We start from the raw sequence: 27,740 nt of genomic DNA on the forward strand, positions 1-27,740 counted from the left end.
ACTGACAAAGTCTCACCACTAGTAAGAGACAGAGACAGAAATTTTGATTCCAGAACACCTGCCTTCAAGTCTAAAGTCTTTCCATTATATCATAAATTCCTCTTAAAACCTAGGATAATGTATCTTATTATTTTATGTTAAAATATTGTACAATTAAACTAATAATCCTTTTCTAGAAAATAGAATGATTAGGAAGAAGAAAAAATATGTTTCCATGACTCCAAGATCACTTCTTTTTAACATTTTAAATGAAAACTCTCCCTGAAATGCATATAAGAATTTCTAAGAAAATATCCCATAGTGATTTTCTTTATTAGATAAATGCAAAGAAAAATACATGACTAAGTACTTTAGCCACTGAATTACTTCTGTGATAACATCATTTGGATGAAATACAAAATCGTTTGCACAAATGTCACAGAAAACACAGAGGGAAAGGACAAAATAATGAAAGAAAGCTAAGTAGGCCAGTTCTTGTTTAATGGAGCCAATGCTTCTAAAGATAGATTTTTCTTCGATAATGTAACATGTAATGTAGTATCGTTTTTTTCTCTTTTCACTTAAAAAAATTTTCTCCTTGGTAATGGGTCACAAAATGTCCCACCACTTTAATGATTTAAACTTAACATGCTTAGCCCTGCTGGGATATTCAAGGTGATGCTTTTATGATTGTAACACTTCCAGATATACTGAGTAGGGCTTTATAAAAAGCAATTGTTATGGTCATGGTTTCATATGAGCTTATAAATTCATGTCAAACACAATTTTTCGTTTTTGCTAAACCAATGTACTGATGAGATTTATTTGTCCCATAATGCCAAATGGTGTGTAGCTTCTACTTTGATTTGTGTCTAGAAAATGCAGCAAAAGTCATAATACTTTATGCTCAAAATATTTGTCAAAAATGCTTTTAGAGAGACATAGTGGTAATAAGTTAAATCTAATTTTATGCAACATCTTAAACCCAAATCCACCAAAAATACTATGGGTTTGCTAGTTTGCCCATATCTCTTGTCATTCTTTTCATTTATTAACCTACTAGACATTAATTTGATTAATTGATTCTTTACTACTTTCTCATTTTCATTACTCTGATTAAATCCGCATACTACATTCTTTACGAAAAAATTCTCATTACTTATCTGATAAGATTGGAATCTTCCAGCATGAACTTTCTTAACACTCACCCATTCTTACACAATTGCCTCTGCATCATGAATCCTTTTCATCCATAAAGGAATAGCTCTGAAAATTCCAAAGCGAAACCCTTTACATGTGGTTATAATCCATCCGTACTAATTTTCATCACGAAGTGTCCTCTACCTCCTAATTCTTCATATGCATTCCTAGTCACTCATTAATGCCTTCATTCAATTAATAATTGTAAGCACCTTCTATATTCCAGGTACTGATATTTCTTCCTCTTTAAACCATTATCATGTTCAAACCTCACCCCTCCTAAATAGTTTCCTCCCTTGAACTTAACTTACTCTCGAGGAAGAATTCAAAGTACTGTCTTTCCTGCCAGAGTTTAAAATTGAGTAGTCTATATTTGATCTTTCCATGTCCTGCTGTTACAAGTTAATGTTTTTCATGAAGTCTTACATAAATGCGCAATCCTACAGACATATGAATCAAAGGTTTATTAGCTCAAACTGATTATATAAGAGAAAATATAGATTCATACAGATAAGTTAATGTAAATGGTAACTTAAAAAAAAAACTGCCTAGCTGGAAATCTTGGGTGTTCTTTAATTAATATCAAAATTAGAAATTTTAGTAAAATGATCTTCTGATAATGAATTTCTAAAAATATGTAACAACTACTCATGTTTCTTAGGATATAAATATGACAGGGAAAGGTGCCAAAACTTTACAGAAACTCTTTAATCATTATTTAATCTTTTATAACTGAATAGGACTGACACAAGGTTTATTTGCTAGAAAGCAGGGATGCCTGCTGGTTATAAACAAAATCCTCAAGAGTAGACAGGCCTGGGTTTGGAGCTCATTGAGTCAACAATTGATTTGCCACCTACTATGTCTGACATTGCTGAAGTCAGTCGACTTTAAATTAGTCATCTGTTGGATGAATATATAAGACATAGGTTATATTGTGAGGAATGAATGAGATAAGTTGAATGAATACTCAGAAGAGGGTTAACACTTGGTAAGTATATCTCTGCTGCATTTTTACTGGAAAACATGCTTAGGCTGTCAAGAGCAGCACTCAGTAGACATATCTGAACTTTGTCTGCATTAATTGATCATAATCCACAATAGAGTAACAGAGCAATTTTATGTAAGGAACATGCACAGCCTGGTTTTTGAAGGACTAGTAGAGGATTATGATATTCTGAATGAAAAGTTCATTACAAGATTGGCAGCTATTTGCAGAGATGAGTTGTTTCCAAAGGTGAATAAATCAAAGTGAACATGGCAACTGAAGCCAATATGTTAGTCACAATGTGTAGCACAGTTGAGAGTGGATTTTATTCTGTGGTTTTAAAAGAGTTGAAGCATAATTAATCGATGATATGCAAATTATACTTTTACTGATAACAGTGTCTCTCTGATGTTCTAAGGATTTAAATTTGAAAACCACTCATCAAATATTTCTTTTGATTTCGTTTCTATAGAAATTGAGAGTCTGAAAGGTCAAGTTTACCTGCCTAGGAGATGGGTCTTCCTGGCTTAGCCAATTGCGCTTTCTACCAGACATGTTCTCTCAGCAACATCAAATCCGGCTCCCAATTCTCCCTAATAAAGCGCTTTCAGGCCTGGACGTCCCTGGCCCCTACTTCTTGACTCTCTTAGCACGTTGCTAACTGATTCATTCTCTCAAGGATGCTTCCCTCTTAACATAGCTATCATTTATTGTTCAACCACTTTCACACGCTTTTGGAAGTCCCTTACCATTTCACAGTATCACCCCTTCCCTCTACCATCCAAGCCCAAAATCTCAATATATTCAACACTTGAATCTTTACTTGTATCTTCACCACTTACGTCTTCATGTATAGTACATTTTCAGTAGACCAAAAGCTGGCGTTCTTATCTCCAGAATATCTCAAATCCAACTCTTCTTTTTAAAAGACATTGTTCTTCCTCCAACATTTTTACCTCTCATCCAGACAGTTGCAGTTGACAGCTACTTGATCTTACTTCCTCTACTTACATATAGCTCTCAAAATGTTCATCCATTGTGACATCTGCAGGAAGACCTTCCCATACAGGTTGACATACTCTCATGTACCTATCCAGATGTTATAAGTGTGGCCTCAGTTGATATGTTCTGAGACATTCATGTAGTATTATTTTACAAGAGAAAAAAAATGACTAATTTTTAAAATATGCAAGTTATTTTTTTTTAAGTTTTCATTTTATTTCTGGATCACCAGAGCTCATATTTATAAGGCAAGCAAGTGGGTATTATTAAAATGCATTCATAAATTCATGAAATTTATTTTATTATGACATTTTAAATATTTAACTTAGTTTGGATTGCATTACCACACATTTTACGTTGGTCATCAGTTGTCTTCAATTTGATTTTGGACCTTTTCTAAATGATCAGTAAGATACATGATTATTATGAAGGTTCATTGGTTACAGTACCCACATTTTCTTCATCTTTCTGCTTTATTCAAATATATTAATACATAACACTTTCAGAAAAATAAAGTAAAAAATCATGGATAATAAATACAAGATATTTTAAATCACTATGGTTATAACATCCTCAGTAGATTACTAGGAGATACTGCAAAACGAAGCTATGGTAATGAGCATTTCCCAGCAGGCTAGCTATAATAAGAAACCATTCCCACACAACAAAGCATATCAGAATATAACTTATGTAAATAAAATCAATCTTTAAATGAAACTTCATTTACTACTGGTTACAAAGTCCTTGTGAAGTATATCATAACCTGTTGAAAATCATTGTAGTGTTTTCATGAGTGAGAACAATTGCTCAGATTCAATTTTCACCTCCCTAGAAGGGATACCATGCAGAAGCATTAATAGCAACCTGTCATTCACAATTTCTGTATATCTAAATATATATATATATTCTATGTATGCATACAGAGTGCTGTTTAAACACCTTTGCATGAGAACAGTTTCTGTGCTTTTGCTTCTAAGGCCCCTTTATCTTGAAGGCCCTTTTATTTCCCTCCTCCACATTTACCCCCCTCACCTATTCAAAATTAGCCCATTTTTTCCTTTACTCTTAGGAGCATAGAAACTCAGAGTTGGAAAAGCCCACATCTGGTTGAATCATTCATCTATTATGTAGATTTTTATGACATCTCTATCTTCTAAACATCAACAGGAGGAAATTATCCGATCTAGAAATAGCACATTTTTGATGCTTTCCCTTTAAATGATCAAATAACATTTTCTGGAATCGCCACCTATTTTTCCTAACTCTACACTCTGCTTCCACTAAATAATTTAAAATTGATTCGATGTGACAACCCTTTTTTCTTATCTAAAACAATATTAGAAAAGCATTAGCTAATATGTCCAGATACAGTAACAAAAGTCAGGGAGTGATTAGGGTATTTAAAAACTCGTGCCACATTCCTTAAATCACCAGAGTAAACATGTAATCTTCATAGAAGCGGCAGCTGTGCTGTGCAGATACTATTTAAGAAAAGGTAAAGAGTTATATACTTATATATCTCCTATTTATTCCTATTATTATATAGATAAATTCCTATTACTATATCTGGTGTCTCCCCTGGCTTTGAATGGATCTTAGAGTTAATTTATTCTCCAATGTTTTTATTCATGAAGAAAACTGTAGGGTAGAAAGTGTAAAATTTGCCTATTGTCAGATGGAAAGCAAAGCCACCACTAGAAGCCTGGTTCCAACTCCAGAAGTTGTTCTACTCTAGAAGTTTCCTTGTCTTGCCTTTTAATATTTGTCTTGTCTATCTGTCTGTCTAGTATCTTCTTTATTTATCTTACCTTCTATTATCTACATTTTCTTGATCTATTTTACATATTTACATTTTTTTACCTTTCAGTCACTTCCACTAAATTATGAACTTCTTGAAATCCGGGATTATGTCATATTTATTACCTTTCTATTCCCTATAACATCAGCAAAGCAGACCCTTCACAGATGCTAACTTAATTGAACGTTCTTAAATAACATGGCTGCATCTCCAGTGGAGGCACAATCACAAAATGTTTGTAAATACCAACTATTCTCTTTATAACCCACCCTAGTTCCCGTTAATAGCTCATCTTGAATGAATCTAATGTTGTGTTTTTAAATTACAGAAGAATATTGGATATCTAGGGAATCATATTGATAAGAATTATGCAAAGCCAAATAGTGAATGAAATGTCCTTCCCATATCCCTCCTTCTCCCCCTACGATTTATATTTATTAAAATGAAACATTTTATAAATGTGTTAAATACATCATTCGTTTAGCAAAGAGTCAATCCATACTGTATTTGTAGGATAGGATTATTTACCCCAATCCGGGTACCTTAAACACAAGCATTCAAGTCTTAAATGTCCTACAGTGTACTTACTGGCTGTTGTCAGCAACTAAACCAGACTGGGACTAATAGGTAGATGGTGCTGCCTGAAGGGATGTGCCTGAAAGATTTCTTCTCTCTCTCCTTTTCTCACTCTCTTTTGCCTCTCTCTTTCCTTCCTTCCCTCCTCCTCATATCCCCCTCTCCTTCCCTCCCATCCTTCCTGCCTGAGGATGGTTTTGTGCACATCCATGGACATAAAAAATGATGTTCTTAATCCCACCTTTCCTTTCTTTTTCTTCCTTTTTTATGTCATTCCAAAACTAGCTGTATCAGAGGGTACAGCTCTGTTAATGGGAAAAGCAGAATTGAAAATGACATAATACACAATAAATTTAAGTGTTTAAAAAGAGCCTTTAGAGATTTTCAGGCAAAGACTTCCATTGCTGTGTCTAAGACCAGAATGCCACTGTTGGCTGTTGAAAGTTACAACTAGTTAACTGAAAGTGCACATGTTGTAAAGAGGACTTTACAACATGTAAAGAGGACTAATTCAGTTAACACCTGTAAAGTATCCAGCACAATGCTTGACAAATAGGAAATACTCCCCTTTAAGTTACCCTAAGAAGCTGCCCCCTCCTACTTTACAATATTTTGAGAGCCAGTCCATGGCATTACAGTAGGATGTGTGGTGCCTCTGTCAAAAAAAAAAAATCATAGCAAATTTTGAAATGGTATCAGACCAATTCCAAACCAATAATACATATGCCCCAACATTTTGGAAATACTCAGTGGTTCCCTTCATATGTTAAGAACTTCTTACCTACTTCCTCATATACTTGAAACAAACTTGCTTTTTTTTTAGAAATATTAACATTTATAATAAATATATTTCTCAATGCTTTCTGCTTTCATGAATTAAAATTGTATTGTATTGTTTTCCAATACAACTGCACAGTCAATCAACCCTATCTTTGTTTAAATTAATGATTATCAGCTGGCCTAAAAAGTTGACTGCCACACACACAAAAAAAAGTTGACTACCGTTAGATTTTTTTGGAAATACGTAAATGAATCTTTATTTTGAATTACAGATTTAAGAAAACTTTTGAAGTGCACGTGTTGTAACTTTCAACAGCCAACAGTGGCATTCTGGACTTAGACATAGCAGAAAAAGTTTTATGTGATTAACGTTATGATAGGCTGCCAATTCCATGTTCCTTGTGTTGAATTTCATTTTTTAACATTTTTTGTTGTGAAATATAACATATATACATTGAAAAGAAAGAAAAAGTACATTTCAACAAGTAGTTATAAAAAAGATTTCACAGTTTATTATAGTTATATTTCATTCAAAGAAAATGTTTATTTTACTCTTTCCCTTTTATGACTTAACTCTGATAATAGTGATGAGGTGATAAGTCCTATCTATGAACTTTCATAAATTTGGAATTAAAAGTGAATGGAGTCTTTGCCTGAAAATCTCTAAAGGCTCTTTTTAAACACTTACATTTATTGTAAATTATGTTGTTTTCAATTCTGCTTTTCCCATTAACGTGCCATATCCTTCTCTAAAAAGAAACCTTCAGACTCTAGAAAGACAATCTTTTCTTCATCACAGGCAGCAGAAAACACCATCTTATTACATTTCCAGCATGATCTGTAGAGTCATCCTGATGGTTTTGTTTAATGTTGTTTTAGAAATTGCTGTACTGCTTGCCATGAAAGTGCTAGAAGGAAAGAGGGGCTTACTGTATCTGTCATTGAACATTTCAGAGGCAGATTCAACATATCTTGATGAAGGATACCACGTGAATTCATGTTTCCTTAAGCATTGTATCACATTCTTATTTTTTATCAATCTACGACTTTCATCTTTCAAACGCCCCAAAATAGGCCGTGTGTGCTTTGTTTTTTCAGTGAGCCCGACCAATCTGTCTCAGTTTAACCTTCCTGGGCCCAGCATGATGCGCTCAAACAGCATCCCAGCCCAAGACTCTTCCTTTGATCTCTATGATGACTCGCAGCTTTGTGGGAGTGCCACATCTCTCGAAGAAAGGCCACGGGCCATCAGTCACTCAGGCTCGTTCAGAGACAGCATGGAAGAAGGTATGTGTGCGGGAAAGAAAGATGGAATGACTTTAACTCTGAAATGGAAATTATTGCATTTCTCATATCACAAGGATTTCTAAACAAGAAATAAATGAGTAAGTATAACTTTCATTTGGAGATCCCTGAAGCTTGAAGAAAGATTTTCTTCATTTCCTTTTGTTTCTTTATGCATTTAGAAATATGCCAGAGATTTAGATCTAATAATTGTCTGTGGAACATTTTGGGAAAATTTCAATGTTCTCGTACAGAACCATCATAATTTTCGAGAATATTTGCCTTGTGCCTACTATCAGACCCAATGTTTTGTTTGACACCTCAGTTGAGGTAACAGAGAAGCATAAATTATAAAAATTATTTTAGGAAATTATCATGCATTAGCTACTTTAATTCTCAGGTACTCCTTCTGGTATTAGTCTTGTTTTTAAGAATTCATATTGTGTCTCCTTTTTCCTTTTATATGTCACTTTTTTTAATCCAATGGCAATAAAATTATGATCGGGTCTTATAGAATGGAACTAGATATTAAAATTCAAACTGAGTAAAATTAAATCACACAAGATATCAGCCATTCTAATCCTAGTCCTGAGTAATTGCATATAGTAGGAAAGACCCCAAACCCTGAAACAGACTAGGATTTAAGCCTCTGTGTAGCCATTTGTTGTGGTATGAATTTGAGCACATTTCTTAACTTTACTAGTCCTAGTTTCTGCATGCACAATCTCACAAATGTGTGTGAGGATGAAATTAGAGTAAAGAATAGTTATATTCCTTTCTCTACACTCCTTTTCATTTAAAGTATTTTCTGACTGAATGTTTACGAAGCTATGAGAATTGCCTCATGTTTTTCGGGTTATCAGTATGCATTTAACATTCTGGCACTAAATAGTTGACCACAATTGCCACTACCTTTTAGGATATTAATGAAATCACTGAGTATACTGGGTAACAGCAAATTACACCCCAAGAGTGTGCTAATTTCTGCAGCGTAGTTTGACAAAATAGAACTAATCTAAAATTTAAGACTTTTGGTGTTTCAAAATGGTTCTGTCATTCCTTTTATCAACAGCCTTAGAATACTATAAAAATAATTTTCAAGTGCCTCATTTCCAAATATAATGCTGTTTATGTTCTGGGAAATTTGGACTTCGTGAACGAGGATTAAATAATCTGAATTACCGAGAGTCTTTTGATGCACATTCGTTGAATACAGAACTGTTATGATTCTTTCATTGTGGTTTAGAATCAAGAAATTATTGAATGAGAAAGATGGAAGGACCTTAGTATGCCCACCTAAAGCTCATACTGACTTATCAGGTTAGAGACCAACTTATAGTTGACCTACAAACTATAAGTTAGAGACCTATAAATAGCAGGAGGACTTGATTCTTTGTCCATGTTCCTTCCAATACACCAGGCTAATACTCTTAGTTCATGCAAATGTCATTAGAGGTTGAAAGAATGTGCTTTTCTTTTAAATATTTGACTCAAAACCAACATTTTGCATGTCTAATAGAGTGATATTTGCTCAGTTAGAAATCTTGGGGTTGTGCTTCATTCCTCTTTGGGCCCACCTCTCTACACTTAATCCATTTTAAAGAGATGCTTCCTCGTTTCCCCCAGGTACATCCCCTTCTTTTCATTGCCACCAACTCAGTGCCCCTTTCCCATCTCTTACCAGCCTGGGTTGTATATTCCTACCACCTTTTCTTGTTGGAGCCTGCACTTTCTTCTCAATAGCATTTAACTTGCTCCATTGTGATTTTCTTTTTAGGTGTGTATCTTTCTACTTTTTAAGCTCCTCAGATTTGGGCTATTTTTTTTTTTGGTCCTGGCATCTAGTAAGGGTCTGTCATATTGCGTGTGCTCAATGAGTGTTTGTTTAATGAATGGATATACAGATATAATTCTTTCTATGCCATAATGAGAAGAGGAAGACCTTTTGTCCAGATATTATTGAACACAATTTTATCCATCTTTTGGATTTAATCAATTGGAACTGCAAGAATAGAAACAAGGCTATTAATTGTTTAAACATGGTATTTGGATACTTGCAGGTAAAAGACAGGATGCAATTGCAATTTCCTTTTTTTTTAATTTCTATGAGATACCACCTTGAAATAAGAAGTAATTTTCTATTACTAAAATAATAATCCTGACTGTAAAAGGGTACAATCAACTCATCACAGGCAATGCAGAAATGCAAGTTGATAAAATGCTTATTTCCCTGAAAATATATATAGGAAAATTTGAAAAAAATGAATCTTCATTATGGCAATTTTAGTTTGGGTTTTCATTATGTTCTGACTGTTGTCTATCAGAAGTTTGTTATTATTATTACCATTACTATTAATATTAATATTGCATTCAATATATGAAAAACATTCTTGAAGAGCTCGTGCTTATCAACTTCTCCCTATGACGTGGTGAATAAATTACTTTAGGGGATTGATATGGTGTTTGTATTCGTCTAAATATTTTGATCTGCAAAAAATATAGTGCAGTTGTCCTCAGATTGCTTTTACTAGTTGTCATTATTTTATTTTCCTATTCATTGGTTCTTTATATCTTTAGTAAAGGCCTGGATTTACTTTATTATTTTTACCTATTTTGTTTATTTATTTGTTTTTTTTGCTTTCTCTAGTTCATGGGTCCTCATTATCTCTGGTCTCCAGCACATCTTCTCTTTACTCTACTGTAAGTATCCACTGTTGAGATAAAGCTTCTGCCATTGCCAAGCACACAGATTATTAAATAGACAGAGACACAGAAAGTACACAGGGGAATATATCTAAGCTACTGCACATATAATAAGTTGGCAAATGCTCGTGCAGCCCTTCTGTGGACAATTGTGTATCCTTCCCTTGACTTTAATGTATTCATTATAGTTAATAAGTAGATGGAAAGATGAAACTTAATAAAGTCTATTATAGTCTGATTCAGAGTCCTGAGATCATGTACTGTGTTCTACCATAATTTCATAATATTGACTTTTTGCTTTCTTCAGTTCTATGAACCAGGCCTGGTAATTGATATTCTAGCGTATTTTCTCTATGCTAGCTTTAAAGTTCACTTTTTAAGAAAATTGTGCCAAATGGTAAAAATCTAAAAGGGCTGGAAATGTTTTATAAGAGATATGTTGAAAATACAGTGTGATTTAAAAAAATCTTTAGTTCTTAGAAAGAAATGCTATTATTTCAACTTAATTTTCCCAGTATATGAAATTAGTCTGTTTTTTCTAAGTTGAGTTTTTCTGTCCACTTGATATCATTTCTCCATCAACCAAAAATTATACAGGAAGTTATATTTTACAAAAGCATTCCTTAATGTTGAGGTAAAGCGGTTTGCAGAATCTCAGTGAGTCTCGAATACAATTAATAACCCTTAATCCTATATTGAAAGATTCATGAAAGATTTACAGCCCCCACTGTCATGAGCAGGTCAATATCAATGACAATACTAATGTTTCCCTCAGTTTTCTAAGTTTCAAATGTTATGGACCTCACTAGAAGTTAATCTTTGATATGTGCTATTTTAGGTAGTCACTCAAGATGAGTCTATCATTTTAAAATAAGAAGAAAAATCTTGCACCTGTCAATGATAGGCTAGGTGCAAGATTTTTCTTCTTATTTTAAAATGATAGAAAGTGCCAATAGATTATATAAGTGAAGAAATATCTATTAATATTTTGGCAAATCTATAGTTTTAGACAAATGGATAAGGAAGTAAGGAATGTGAACATTTATTGCAAAAAAAACACATAAAAGAAATGTTCTGACTCCATTGGCTCCTTTTTGGGCCAATGCTGCCACTTCTTGGAGAAATCTATCCTGACTTAAAACCATTGTAATTGAAGTCTCTGTATCTCTAACATCAAAATATGCAGCATCATTATAATCATATTTTAAAGATATATAAAGATGGATAAAATTACTTTTATGAAGACTGAGAAAGACTCAAGAAGAAATAAAACATAGATTTGAAAGAAAATAGAGAAGTAATTTATCTAAATCAGTGTTGACCAATAGAATTTTCTGTGGTGATAAAAAAATTTATATCTGCACTAATTATTAGCCACTAGATCCACATGACTACTGAATATTTCAAATGTACCTGATGTGATTGAGGAGCTGAAATTTTCATTTTAAAAGCTACATTGGCTAGTGGCTACAAATTTAAGAGTGCAGGTCTAAAGGGAATGAAAGGGGTTTATTTAAAATATTGTAGATAGATAAGATTTTATCTATCTACAATATTGCTATGATTGGTACAAGATTGGTATCTTATCTATCTACAATATCAAACAATAAATGCAATTAGAGCCATAAATGATAAGTATCGCATGAAGAGTACAATATTAAATGGCAACAATGATAATATATGCGTATGTTTAAAAGTGAAATAAGGCCTTGGAGTTAAGGGTGAAAAGAAGAAGGGATCAGGTGATCAAAGCTATAGGAGGAAGTGATATTACTAAGTAATTGGGAAATATAAATTGTTGCATTTGAAATTATGAAAATTATATATATAATATGTATATGTTTATATATGTATTATATGTTATGTATTTGAATTAACAAGTTACTATGTAACAATTCAGATAAATGCATTTTGAAGGACTGGGACAGAGTGACATTATGTAGTTTGGGGTCTGGGGTAAGTGGAGCATGTGCTATAATAACTAATGTAGTGCACAACCCACACAGCAGTGCATGGCCATCCTCTGTAACATAATCAAAGCACCGTGGCTCAGTGGCAGAGTTCTCGCCTGCCATACTGGAGACCCGGGTTTGATTCCCGGTGCCTGCCCATGGAAAAAAAGAAAACAAACAAACAAAAAAAATCAAAGTACTCTAGGGGGAAAAAAAGATTATTTTGTGGGGAAAATATTAGCCAATATAAGATGCAAGAGAATGTTCTTATTAACCTTGAGCATAAACCATATTAAACTCTAATATTATCAAAGAAGGCAGCTTATGGGGCAATAGAGCTAATGAATAATAAAACATATACTGACAAAGATAGCTAGTTGCAAAGAATATCTATTTATAAAATTTCCAGCCTCAGCAAATCTCATGGGAAGAATGCTTTCCTCATGTATAACTCTTTTAAATTCTCCAAACATGACAATTTGATTAATTTTTCAAAAGTATTTTATAATAAAATTGAGTAACTCACCTGGTAGAATTACTGGGCCAAAAGCTTCAGGAGGTTGCAAACTCAAAGCCCAGTGTGATTCGACAGGGCGTCACTTTTGGCAGACGTAGAATTTGTTTTAAATCTAAGCCAACACTGTGAAATTTGGAGTTTTAATCTAAAAAAGCAAGTTTCTAAAGTCTCTTTTTAAAAAATTAGAATATCTAGCAACACAGACGAATTTCCTTCAGGGTTAGCAGCATTTTGCATCAAGCCTTTTCGGTGCTGGCAAGTGCTCTCAGGCAAGCGGCAGCCTCTACCACTTCTCTTCTTTCTCAGATTTAGTTATCTGAGGTTATATTGTTCTTAATCATTTCACTGTTGCTCCTATAGTAGAGAAATACTCCTCAGTATCCATTTCTCTAGCAAAAGTGGGAAAATAAAAGTCCAAGAAGGTTGTGTGACTTTTTTTTTTTTTAATAATTTCTAAGGCCCTTTTTACCCTTTAAATGCGTGGTCCTGTTAAACATTTGAATTTTTGTTGGCTGAATGTATTTGTTATTTAAAAATATATTGAACCTCTTTTGTACTTGCAATCTAATTTTTATTGGCTTAATGAAAGCAAAACCCATGTTGGCTTATTGTGTATCCCTTTGGTGCTTGTCTTATTGCCTAAAACATAGCTAAAACTAAAGAAATATTTTTAGGTTAAGTTTGAATAAATGCATGGCCGGTGAATGTTTAAAGAATAGTCAGACTGATATCTATTTCTTTAGGCAAGGTGCTTTATATTATTTACCGTCCTCCAGGACATTGGGCTTGTTTTGAAACCATCATTTTGAAATGGCAAGTAATCAAATCCCATCATAGCATTATTAATCCTAATGCCTAAATCACTGAAAGAAATGTATCATCAATTTTCTGGCTAATTACTTCAGTTTTATAGCAACATGTACCTGGTATCAATAACTGGAGATTATGAAATAATACAAGGAAGAAAGAAAATGATAGTTTTGAAAAAATCAGTGATGAGAAAGCTCATTATAAACAAAATATATAGAATTAATATGTAATGGTTGTGCTTGCTACTAGACTATATAACATATCAGGGGTTTTTTAAATGAAAAAATATAATAAGTGTTCTTAAACACTTATTTTTTTTCTAACCTAAATGAATTCTTTAAGTCTATTCATATTAAATTTTAGATAATTGAGTAAGCATCTAAGAAATGGACTCAGTCAATGCTTAAGGAAATTATCTTGCATCTAAAGTGAAGTATACAATCTAGGAAGAGATTTCAATGAGTAGAAGCAAAATGTTTATGGAAAACCAATCAAGTATATAGTGGGTAATTATTACTGAATTTGGATTTCTTTGGAGATTCTTCTTCAAAGGCCCTTTAGAAAGGAATGAAGAGATAATATTTTTAAAGCTGTTCACATAGAAGAGATCAGAAAAGAAATCTCAATCTTATATAATGCTATTCAAATTCTTAAGACAGATTTTTTTTTTGTCACAGACATATGTACTATAGGCAATACTTTTCCATTCTAAATCATTTTGAGAACCCAACAAGATATATTTTGGGTTTGCATATAACTCATTACCATAAATTTTCTCTGGGTCCAAAAGATAAGTAATATGGGAAATTTCCCAAAATTCATATCTAAATAAAAGATATAAAATGATTGCAAATGTTTAGGGTCATATCTTATGATCATCCATAAGTTCATAATTTTTCTTGCTTTATTTTCTAATTAGATTATTAATTCCCTGACAAATACAATTCCGTTTGCAGCTTTTAGATGTTCTGTCTTGAACACCACTGTGATATAATTTCTATTTATTAGAAATTGTTAAATACTTATTTTCAAAACACAATTTAAATTGATTTTTTCAAATAGAAGAAAGACTTTTCATACAATTCAAGTTATCAATACTTTATTGAGCAATTCTGGCATTCAGAAAGTAGAAGAGAGCTCCACTGAAGGGATGGAAAAGGGAAGCTTATGTAGGGCGAATGCAAAGGCAAGTGAGGAAATGTTCTGAACTGGCTGATAGTAAGTTTCCATTATATTCAGAGGAAAACAGCTATAAATGAATTAATATAGCATGCTTGTTCATTCTGATAAGCTGTGTCTATTGGGCCAAAACTAGTTTTGTCACCAACAGTTGCTTATTTGCAACCCTTAGGGTGTGTTCTATTTTCTTGGAAAACTCTTGCAAATCTCTTTCTTTTTTTGGTCTTATGGGCAAGCCGTTTCTGGAAAACATCTTCTCTGGGCGACTTGCAATGCCAGCAGCCATTTTATTTTACTTGACACAAATATACAGATTTTTATTGTTGTCCAGTTTTATGTCACCCTTGCAAATCAAGAAATCGGACTTGGGGAGAATAAACTTGTAACAAAATTAGCAAGGTATTTAAACATCAGGGAAATCTAAGATACATATACAATTATGCCACACATATCTTAAGGTAAACAACCTCCAGCTTTCTTTTATTTTTATAAAATTTGTATATTAAAATACTTTCCCTACTTCTGACTCCAAAAGTAAAATACATATGACACATTGAAATTCACACACACACGCAAAAAATCTTTAATTAAAAGCCAAAATTGAGTTGTACAAGATTTATGTCAGCATTTCATTTTGAAGCTTAAAGTTTACTTTTAAGGCTATTAAGATTCTACCAGTTAGCCACTCTATTATTTATTTATAATATTACTAGCTGTGCATTTAATTTTTTTTTTCGGTGGGCCAAAATATAGAAAAACAAAAACTCAAGTTAAAGCAGATGTTTATGTACCAAATATATCCTTAAGATTACTTTACTTTGTTTTATGTTATGTTTTCTGTAGTAAATGAAGAGATAAAAAGCAGCTCTGCTACTTTTATATCGTTTAATTGGGAAGTGTCTGAAAAATAGAGATAGGAGACATGAGACTGTGTTTCAGTTCTGAATCTCCTCAAGTGAATGAGAAGAATTGTCCTACTCAGTGATAATTTGCATTTCCCAAGCTTTTTCCAGAATGAGGGAGCTTCCAAAGCATAATGACTCTCATAACTCACTTTCTGCCATTATTCCACCCAGCATGAAGAAAAAAAACAGAGCTATGAGTTTCCTACAACTAAGGCCAAAAACACCCTGCAAGTTCATGCAGCAGCCTTCATTCCCACAAACTAAACAGCCAAAAATGTTTATCTACCACTTTTATCACCACCTTAGTACTTGACATTTCAATATTTCGCGGACTTGCAGCCCGATAAACTTAGTAAAAATTAGGGAAATGAAAATGGAAACTAATTAGCTTGATTTCCTGAGGTTATCAGTACGTCAGAATTTTCCCCAGCTTTATTTGCCATTCTTTCTGATCTGTAAATCACAGTGTAAAAGTTTCCATCATGGATGGAGCTCTCATGCAATTTCTTGAGTCAATTTTCTACAGTCCATAAAAACAAAATCCAAGATTCCATTTTCTTTCTTCAGTTATCTTTTTTAGGCAACCATTTCAAAACTATTTCGGTTGTTCATGGTCTGGATCTTAGACTAACACTTCACTGATTTTATTCTTTGCATTTAAGGCATATTATTAATCTATGAATCAAATGGCCTATATATTTAAGATTCCATATGGTTTATATTGAAAGGAATATTCTTTTGAATTCCTAACATTGTCTGTTTTTACTATTTTAGTTTCATAATTTTATGCATTTTATTAGATCATAATATTTTAAATATGCAAAATAATTTTTATTCGCTTATACTTATGGAATGAATTGATATTTTGTTGCACCTTTTTTTCTTTTCTCTTTTACAGGCTGAAGAAAAAGCTCATTCAGAGGTAAATGCCTTGTAGCATTTTGTATTTAACTATTTTGATTTATATTTATGAAGAAATTAGTGTTGTTGCCACTAGGGAGCACTGTGACACAACAACACAACTCTCCTGGACGGCTGGTAGAAGAGAGCAAGCAAGTTGAAAAAAATCATCTTGGCTATTTCCCCTTAAATTAAAACAAACAAACAGACAACAAAAAAAGGACTGTGTAACCCCAACGGTGAACCACAATATAAACCATGGACTGTAGTTAATATTGTAATTATAATAACATTGTTTCATCAATTGTCACAAAGACAATTTGTTAATAATAGGAAATTCACTTCACTAATGCAAATTGCAAACAATAGGAAAACTGTGCATGTGTTTGTGTATGAGGGGAGGTATATGGGAATTCTATTTTCCGTAAACCTACAACTGCTCTCATAAAAAATATAGAAAAGAAACAAGGAAGAAATGGTAAAATGAAAGGAAGTTTTTCAAAGTCAACTCACTCTGAGATAAGAGATTGGAGGTTTAGCTCGACACCTATCATGTCTCTAATAGTAGGCACTCATCAATTCTTTGATGAATGATGAATGTGTGGTCTTTCTATTCTCTTTTCCCCACTGTGATGCCATCTGCATAGGATTAATGGAACCACTGATTCTTAGGCACCAGGCTTCCACAACATAGAACACCAGAGCCCTAGCCCATCTATTCCATGCCAAGACCTCACTGACTTTAATGGCTCTTTCATAAGCCTATTGTTGCGTATTGTTCTAATCACACTCATTTCACAAATACATGCTTCATTTCAATCATGTACAGACTAAATTGCAACCTGGAGGGAATATTCTTTTACTTTCCCTTTGTATAAGAAGCATCCTAGCCAAGGAGAGCAGGAGGACTTTAATTAGGACTTGATTCAAGATGAGGTAATGACTGTTTGATTGGTTTACCCTGAGGCAGGCAGACCACAGAGCAAATAAATGCATTGGCAACAGCCTTTGCGGAAGAATTCTTTCCTTTGAAGTCTTACATCTTTAGCCTCTTTAAATAAGTTCCATGCTATTTTTTATTTTATTGTAAAAATACTGAAAAAGTTTTGTTTATGCCAATTTGATTTTTATAATTCTAGACCATATAAATGAATATAAATTTTGAAAATGGAAGCTATTCTTATTTACATCACATGAACGGGCAAAACTCTAAACATGTAGCTCCTGAGGTATAAGAAACGCCACATTTGTTGGCCTTATTTGTAGGTGTCCAACTCCCCCTTTTATCAAAGTGGTGCCCCATGAGGGGTTGTTTTTTTTTAGTCATTTACATTAATTTAAGTTTTCCTGAATTGCATTTTAAAGGAAATGGTAACATGTACTTGAGACTATTAAATGGGGGAAGGTTTTTAAAGCTTGTGTTGATTTAAGAATAAAAATAGATGATCTGCTTTCTGGGATTATTTGTAGTCATTATCATAGGAGTGGAACTCAAAGGAGATTCTGAGCTGGGATATAGCTCTTAAAAAACAGGTGTAAATGAAAGCACATTTATTGAAATTATTTTAATGTCCACTATCTCTGCTTCCAGCTTAAAGATCTCCTCTTTTGTAGGTTCTTAGTATTAAACACCATTTCTTCTTCATAGAATCTAATGTGCAGAAAGGAAAAAAAACCAGTTAATGAACTATGTTAAGAATGTCCTTTCCATCTGAGTCAGTATTCCAAAATTCAAACTACAATAGAAGACTTGTTTTTGAAAAAAATAAGATGTATCAGAGCAGAATATTTGACATCCTGAATAACCAATATCCCTTGAGGCCAGAAGTACATTTTAGAACCTAGTCTCAGAGGATTGTAACTCTTACACCCTCACTAATCACTATTTATATTTCACAGCAACATAAGATATGCAAATTAAACCATAGAAAGTGCTTAAACTAAAATTATAAGATAATATGATATACCCATACCTTTTTTATTTGTTTTATTGGAGTTCAAACTCAACTAAAAAGGAAAACATTTTAGAATATTTATTTTATTGGTTTATTGAGTTAATTGAACAGTATTACTTATTTAAAAATGCAGACAATTGCTAAAGCATTTCTGTTCTGAACTAATAATTTACTGAATAAAAGATTTTATAATAAAGATTGAGAAGACTTCTCTGAGTATTAATCATTAAAATTCCATCCAATTAAATTATTTCAAATATAGACTAAAATTTAAATGATGAACTAGGCTCAGATTTCAGTGGTTGCAAGATATTCTATAGCTTCTCAGAAGATGCCAACCATATATATTTAATTTTTAAGGAAAGAAGATATTTTTCTATATCTATCTGAGTTTATTACAGCATATTTTAAAGAGAGAAGAATCAAAAGAAAGTAAACTGTGTTTTGAGTCATACAGAGACACAAAATGGAACAAGTAAGCATCCACCAGTTTGCTAATCTGAGTCCCAAGTTTGAATTTAGGCACTTGCCCTTCTCCTTATAAATGACATTTGATTGTTACTGTGTAGCCAAGTATTCGCATTTCTTTTATTTTCAGAAATTGGTGCTGACACAGTGGGGGCAGAATAAACCGAATGTAGTATTTACTTTTTTGGATTAAATTCCAAGATGTAAGTTAAAATTTACTAGAATATTGAATTGTTTTTTTTAATTTTGTCTTAAGCAAATCCATAAACTGCGGAGAGAGCTGGTTGCATCACAAGAAAAAGTTGCTACCCTCACATCTCAGCTTTCAGCAAATGTAAGTCAATTTTTATTTTTCAAATATATTAAAACAGATTTTATATGGTAAAATTAGGATAATTTTAGTAATAGGCTTACAAATTTTAAATTCTACAACAACGCAGATTTAATTCATTGAATAGTGGGGCTAATGTAAGTTTTTCTTTGCAATAGGCTATTAAATCTACGACAAAATAGAGGAGAATAATTCTGTGGTTAAAATGGAGTCTTATTTCTTATTAAACAACAATGATCAATAACAGCTATAAGCATTATTTCTGTCTCATTTCTTGTTTTTAATCATTCCCCATGTGTCTGAAACACTCCCCATGTCTGAAACACAGTTCTGATAAAGGGGTTGCTAGTGTTTACCTTTGTAAAATAAAACATTTCATGTACCTCAACTCCTTCAGCTCAACAAGTTAAGCATACAAGTAATTAAAAAAAAATAACTAAGGTCTAAATTTTTGTAGCTTAGCTACATCTTAGATGAGCTATAGTTCTCTCAGAAAACCTTGGCAGCCACCTCATAGCAGTTTAAAAGGATACACTTTTACTGTCTCCAGAGAAGCCCAAAATGGCAAAAAATCATGGCAGTGGAGACCATCTATTATATTAATATTTATTGAATATCTTTCCATGTTCCAGGGAGTACTCAGAAAAGGCACAGAGTAATAAAGGACAACGTGTGGCATTATGCCTAGTCCTAAAGAGCAGTAGAGTTAGATGCAGCAGTGCGGGCTCAGGAAGCTACTGCTACTTTGCCTTCTGTCCTGCCACCCTCACTCTTCGGTAGACTGCTCAGTTCTGCTGTGTAGCTTTGGGCCTGTTGCCTGCCAATCAACCCTCCCTCCTCTCAACAAGATACTTCCCTTATGTTTTGCTTTCTCTTAGACAAAGAATGACCTCCCAAGAGTGAGCAGGTATACGCTGGCTCTGTATGATTTGAATAGGAGACATTTTAAGAGTAAAAACTTTGCATTGTGTTCTTAAAATTATAAGCAAATTATTTCACTCACAGTATATTCATTTAAGCAGTGGATTTTAATTGATGTTATCTTTTCAACTTTGGAAAAAATAAAAATGATTTCAGATTGTGTTTATTTTTTATATAGATGTTGTGTTAGCAGATACCTAAAAATAATGTGTTTTAGAAAATTTTTAGATGATACTGAAAGATAGTGGTATTATTTAAGCCATATTTTATTTCTAAGAGTAACTCTTACAGAAATAGTTCAGAGGTAACTGTAAATTTTAAAATTCAGATTGGATGTGAAGTAGCATAAAGCACACCTCTAAATAGGGGGATTTGTACCAAAGCATATACAACAATGTAAATGCCAAAAATCCACTGAGTTGTGTTTATCTGAGAAAGGCTCATTGATAGATCCCATGTATTGTGTTGTCTAGGCACAAATGTCTTGAATTCAGGGTTTTATTTTATTTTTGAATGTCTCTCAGGGGAGCTTAGAGAAATAACTCTGATATTTCAATAATAAATAGCTGCTATGCATAATGCAATTTGGGCTGAAGTACAAGTACATTTTAAATTATTTCTATATAAAATGTATTAAATGCATATTATGAAAACTAAAACAAAATCCAAATTATAAAGAGTGTTTAATAGAAATGTATGTTTTCCATCTGAGACCCTCATTCCCAATCATGGTTAGTGTATGTTTTCCTGTGTCTCCTTTTAATATTTTTCCATCGTATGACCCAGTATGTGTATATACACTATATCCTTGAGAAGCCTTGAACATACACAGACACACACATAGAGAAGATGGACCAGATCCTGACATAGTGAGACAGTCACTGGGGTCAATTCTCTGCCACTGTTAGGAAACGGAGCAAGCCCTTTAAACAGATGTGAACCAAACCACTGGCCACCTGCCGTTACCACTCCAGTTATGCATGCTCCACCATTTCCACTGATGTGTTTCCATGGCCTTCCAGCATGCATGCCCAGCTGAAGGTGATGTGACCACCAGCGGGGTGAAAACTGATTCTTGGGTAGTAAAAACAAAATCTTACACTTTTTGTATGTAACACATAGATACATATACAGTACATACAGCTCTACAACGTATCTGTAGTATGAAAATTGCATGGGAGAAGGGAATCAGTAGGAAAAATAATGTCTATGATGTCTACCTAAGGAGATGATGATTTTAAAAAGGTAAGAAACACAAAACTAGAGGAAACGGTGTCAAATACATAAAGACATGCTTTTGTTTAAAAAGTCATAGTCTCCCAGAAAATTCCCTAGTAACCCCAGCTGACCCCAGCTATAGCTATCTAAACAAGTTTGCACATAGATGTGAGCAGATATGCACTCTTTATTTGTGTGTTTTTTTAAATTATGGAATATATTTTAAAATTCTTCTCAAATTACCTCAGAGCCACACAAAATCCTTTATACATTTTTTTGCATCAGCTTTATTTTTAATGCAATTTTACTGATATATATTATATATTTGCATATCATACAGTCATCCATAGTGTACACTTAATGGTTCAAAGTATCATCAATATCATCATATAGCTGTGCATTCATCAACACAGTCATTTTGAATATTTTTATTCCTCAAAAAAATTAAAAATGAAAGTAAAAAAGAACACTCGAAACATCCCATACCTCCTATCTCCCCTATTATTTATTTATTTATTTACTTATTGTCTTTATTTTCTTACTCATCTGTCCATACACTGGACAAAGGCAGTGTCAGTCACAAGGTTTTCACAATCACATGGTCATACCTTGAATGCTATATAACACAGTCATCTTCAAGAATCAAAGCTATTGAATTACAGTTCAGCAGTTTCAGTTATTTCGCTCTAGCTACTCAAATGCACCAAAAACTGAAAAGGGATATCTATATACTATATGAGGATAACCTTCAGAATGACCTCTCGACTCATAACAGCTTTATTTTAAGAGTCAACACACTGGAAACAACCAAAATATCTCTTAATGGGTAAAAAGATAACTATGCTGAGATACCACCATACCATTAAATACTAATCAGCAATACAAATAAATTGATTATTGACATATACAACAATTTGGATGGATCTTAAAAGCAATATGCTGAGTGAGAAGAATCCCTTTCAAAAGGTCACATACTGTGTAATTCCATTTATATAACATTTTGAAATATCCAAATTGTAGAAATGGAGAACAGAGTAGTTGTTGCTAGAAATTAGTAAGAGGACGGTGGGATTGTGTGTGACTACAAACAGTCAGAAAAAGGGAGATACCTGTGGTGATGGGATGATTTTATGTCTTGAGGTGTTGGTTACATGAATCTACATATGTGATTCTACGTATGTATACTCATGTTAAATTCCTGGTTTTTGTATTGTACTAAAATTCTGTAAGATGTAACTATTGGGAGAAACTAGAAGAAGGGTATAAGAGAACTCCCTATTTTATCTTTCAAACTTCTTGGAAATCTATCATTATTTCAAAACAAAAAAAGTAAAAATATAAAATAAAAATCACCTTGAAGATCTACCATAATTAAAAAAAGAAATGTGTAGTTTTTAGTTCCCTGGGAGTTTTAACCTTACTCACCATAAAGCTTTTAGCCATGAGATAAATTTCTTTGCTGAATAGGTCGAAAGATAAAAGTCAAAAGAGACTAAATATTGCAGAGGCTGAGAACTCATACAAATGGATACATGTATGCATTTTAATAAAATGATTTGAATGTCAATCTTATTTTAAAAATATTTTATAGTATTAGAGCTACAGAGGATAGACTGTTGTATATTTATGTCCATCTGTGTTTTTAAGTGACAATCTCCTTCACACATACAGGAATTTAATTACTTGTAAGTCACATATTAACTACAGATCATCTTGTACTGCTTCTCTTTATTGTTTTCTTTTTTTTTATCATGCAATTTCAAGGACCATAAGGAACCATAAGAGATTATTTAACACTTGGCTTTTTCTTGGTTGTAAGAAAAACAGTGCTTACATTTCATTTGCTGTGTGTTTTATTTCGTTTCCTCTGGGTTAATTTGTTAATCTGTTTAAATATTTATATATATGCATTTTTAAGCATACATGTATGTAAATTAAATCAATCATAGGGATTATATAAAATTATGTATAACATTTCTTCAATATAAATCAAGATTTTTCAAATGTACCATTCCTGTTTGGAATTGCAATTAAGCCTTTTATTTATTCATCAGTTTTCTCAGGTTATAAGTAAACACTTTACCTTCTGGTTAAATGTGACTGACACACAATGAGGTTTGTTTCATAGAAATGTGTGGCCATAACTTATAATGACTAACTACATTGAGCTTGGTCTGGGGGACAATATCATTGTCTGTTGATTTTTGTTTAATAATCATCTTATTTGTCCAGCCATCCATTTTTAACTTAATAAAAGTATGAATTATTCTGTCAGGACAGAAATGCTTTTCTTTAATTTAGGGCATTTCTGGTACTTATATGTCTGTATCTGATATGATTACATTTATATGCAGTCCTCACAACCACCCGTATTTTAATTTTTAAATGTCAACTTCATCTGCTTATCTGATAAAATGTTGTTTTTCCTTCGTTAAAAGTAGGGAGTTTTAAACCAGACAAATGTCCAGTCATATCACCTCTTCTTGGATGGACAAAAATGTAGCCTCCATTCAGTTGAAGCTTTCTCTCCGTATTGTGAAATTGCTCTGCTCAAAGCTGCATAAAGACCCAGGAAGACTGTAAACCTGTTCTGTCAGGATGGCTTTAGAAAAGAGAGAGGGTGGTGGGCAAGTGCTATGACCTGGCCCCGATACCCTGCCAATGGACAGCAAGAAAACAGAGCCCCCCGTCGGAAAGGCAGTAACAGGTGCTGGTCACGCTGGAGAGTTACCACATTCCCTGTGGCCTCTCCCCACACCTTCATGCAGCCAAGACAGGAGGGAAGCCTTCGCTAGGGATTTTATCTTTTTAATATACGTTATCATTACACATCTCATCTCTTAGTTAATTTGGAAATGGACACTAGGGGAATTATTACTAACATTCTTCAAAGGTTTCACTGAATGACTATGTCACAAAACAAAAGGCACTTTTTTTTTGCCTTTCAACCCATTTTTTATTTAACCAAAAATCTCTCAGGTGCTATTTCACTTGAGACTATGTCCTACTTTGCTCTACTTGATACTTTTTTTATTTTTTTGCATGGGCTGGCACTGGGAATCGAACGTGGGTTGCCAACATGGTAGGCGAAAACTCTGCCTGCTGAGCCACTGTGGTTCACCCTCTACCACCCTCTACTTGATACTTTTATATCAAAATCAACCTGGCATTTACTCTCGCTTTCCTGCATCTCTTCTAAGAGAAAACTATTTTATGCATGCCAACAATGACAAACACTGAAAAGACAATTTTGAAGTGTAAAAGAAAGATGAAACTTATTTTGATAGAGTTCCAGAATCCTTCTTAGTTCATTTAACTGCTGATTTTCAAATGTACAGTCTTATTTTATATATTTCTATCTAAATATAAACTTTGATTTAAATTTGGACTATTTTTTATTCGATAGATGGACTGCTAGTCAATTATCTGTGAAGAAATGCAATGTAGTTATGCAAAATGATGTCATCTTATGGTTTAGCACAGTAGTAATTCTCTTTATATGTCTATTCAGATCATTTTGTGCGAGTCCAAAATTAAAAATGGTATAGTATTAAAATACTTTCCCTTAAGATGATACTTTAAGTATCGTCTGTTTTATTACCTTGACAGACTGCAACCAGCAGAAATCAGGGATTATTTATCATCTTATAGATACAGTTTTACTTTGACCTGAAAATTATATAACTGCTCGAAGAGAAGTCAGAATCAAGTAAATTGTGATTAATAATCCCCCTAAAAAATCTATATATTTTAAAAAGCCTCATTTTTTTCAAACAAGACATATTGACCAATATTTTAAAGTTTTGCTTTCTATTTTCTCCCCACTATGGGAGATCAATATTGGTAGAAAAATTTTTACCCTTTTTTACCTCTATTACTCCCTTATCATCTATTACATTTGGTGAAAAATCCAGCATTTTATTATTTCTAAAATAACAGAATTAATTTGATAAATTAAGCCAAAGTGACATAAATGTAAAGCCGCATTTTACAAACAGACTTTTAGCATACTTTTCATTGAGAAGAATTTAACTCAAATTGAAATGCTCCTTTGCAACCAGTTACAAATTTTTCTGAGTAATTAATTAAAAAATAATTTTTCTGGGGAATGAAAACTAACGTTCTAATGCTAGCTATTTTCTATTTATTTGGGCTAAAAAAATTATGCAACATATTTTATACAATATAATCTTTACAGTCTGATTTCTTGTCAGTTTATTTTTTTTATTTTTAACTTTTTTTTGTGTGTAGTATAACATATATACAAAGCAAAGAAATAAAAAAGCAATAGTTTTCAAAGCACTCTTCAATAAGTAGTTACAGGACAGATCCCAGAGTTTGTCATGGGCTACCATATGATCCTTTTATATTTTTCCTTCTAGCTGCTCCAGAATATAGGAGATTAGAGGCTTAAACATTTTTTATCATCATAATAAACTTTTTTCCTTCTTTTTTAATGAAAAATAGCATATATGCAAAAAAAAAAGCTATAAATTTCAAAGCACAGCACCACAATTAGTTGTAGAACATATTTCAGAGCTTCACATAGGTTACAATTCCACAATGTTAGCTTTTTACTTCTAGCTGCTCTAAAATACTGGAGACTAAAAGAGATATTAATTTAATGATTCAGCACTCATATTCATTTGTTAAATCCTATCTTCTCTGTAAAACTCCACCATCATCTTTTACCTTTCTGTCCCTTTCTTTAGGGGTGTTTGGGCTATGGCAATTCTAAATTTTTCATATTGGAAGGATCTGTCACTAATATGGGGAAGGGGGGTGGAACTATCTGATGTTCTGAAGAGGCAGATCTAGGTTTCAGGACTTATCTGGACCAGGGACCCATCTGGAGATTGTAGGTTTCTGGAAAGATACGCTAGTGCATGAAACCCTTGTGGAATCTTACATATTGCCCTAGGTGTTCTTTGGGATTGGCTGAAATGGTCCTGGTTGGGTGTTGGCAGGTTATGTTGAGTAGCAAGGTCTACCTGAAGTTTGCATAAGAACAACCTCCAGAGTAGCCTCACAACTCTATTTGAACTCCTCTGCCACTGATACTTTATTAATGACACTTTTTTCCCCCTTTTGGTCAGGATAGAATTGTTGATCCCATGGCGCCAGGACTGGATTCATCCCTGGGAGTTATCTCATACGTCACCAGGGAGACTTTCACCCCTGGATGCCATGTGTCATGTAGAGGGAGGGCAATGACTTCACTTGCAGATTTGGGCTTAGAAAGACTGAGGCCACATATCAGCAATGGAAGAGTCCCTCCAGAAATAACTCTTAGGCATGCCTATAGGTAGTCTAAGCTTCTCCACTACCTACATAAGCTTCACAAGAGTAAGCCTCATGATCGAGGGTATGGCCTATTGATTTGGCTGTCCCTCAAGTTTTACATAGTATCATGGGATTCCCTGATGGTCAAGTTTAGTAGTTCTATATTCCTGTCAGTTTTTAAGCTCCTATTAACCTTCCCCAAAAGGTAAAATGAAGTAAGTTTCTTCAGGTTTAAATATTCAAGGACCCACATTTCAACAATAAAACTTTACAAATCACCATTTTGAGTGATTTAAACTTTGTAAAATTAAGTAGAATGTTACATTTCATTTAGTAAATATTAACAAAGACTTTCTAGTAGAATTTTCCTTAAAAGACAAAAGAAAATAAGCCATTTTGGTGTTTAAATCTTAATACTAAGTGTATGTTTACAATGGTATATCTAATACCTCAAATTGAAACTAACAATTATGTGCTGTTATGAGCAAATAAATTGTGGTAAATTCACAAGTAGGAATGCTTCATCTTCTGATCTGCTCAGCATAAATGAATCTCAAAAACATAATGTTAATCGAAAGAAAAGTAACAAAATAATCATACCATAAGAATCCACTTAGATATCATTTTAATAGGCAAAACCGTAACAGTATTTAGGAATGCAAGTTTAGGTGGTAAAACTACAAAGAAAAACAAGAAAATAATTGCAACAAAAGTCATCATAGTGATTATTTTTGTGAAGAGAGAGGATTGAAAAGAGGTCATAGTGGGGACTTGAAGTGTTCTATTTGTTGGCTTGACTGGTGGGTACATGACTGTTGACTGTGTGAGTCATAACTGAGCCATATATTTTCGTTTTGTCCACATTTCTGTATGTGCAGGATTTTTTCACAAGAAGAAACTGAGAACTTATCCTTATACTAATTTCTGAATGTAGTAATTCTGATGTTCTGACATTTCTTGTCATTGAGAACATTTTAAACTACAAGATATC

The 27,740-nt window shown here is 33.2% G+C and overlaps 1 protein-coding gene across 5 annotated transcripts in view; it reads left to right on the forward strand.

Moving 5' to 3' along the window:
- Positions 1–27,740, forward strand: part of NAV3 (neuron navigator 3) — a 622,569-nt gene that overhangs the window by 538,662 nt on the left and 56,167 nt on the right. For all 5 annotated transcript variants that reach the window (XM_077111502.1, XM_077111504.1, XM_077111501.1 and 2 more), the window contains 4 exons: positions 7,422–7,610; positions 10,255–10,307; positions 16,572–16,595; positions 19,253–19,330. In XM_077111502.1, the coding sequence (XP_076967617.1) occupies positions 7,422–7,610; positions 10,255–10,307; positions 16,572–16,595; positions 19,253–19,330 (344 nt within the window). The remainder of the gene's footprint in view (positions 1–7,421; positions 7,611–10,254; positions 10,308–16,571; positions 16,596–19,252; positions 19,331–27,740) is intronic.

This window comes from Tamandua tetradactyla, chromosome 7 (assembly GCF_023851605.1).
Source record: "Tamandua tetradactyla isolate mTamTet1 chromosome 7, mTamTet1.pri, whole genome shotgun sequence".
Lineage (NCBI taxonomy): Eukaryota > Metazoa > Chordata > Mammalia > Pilosa > Myrmecophagidae > Tamandua > Tamandua tetradactyla.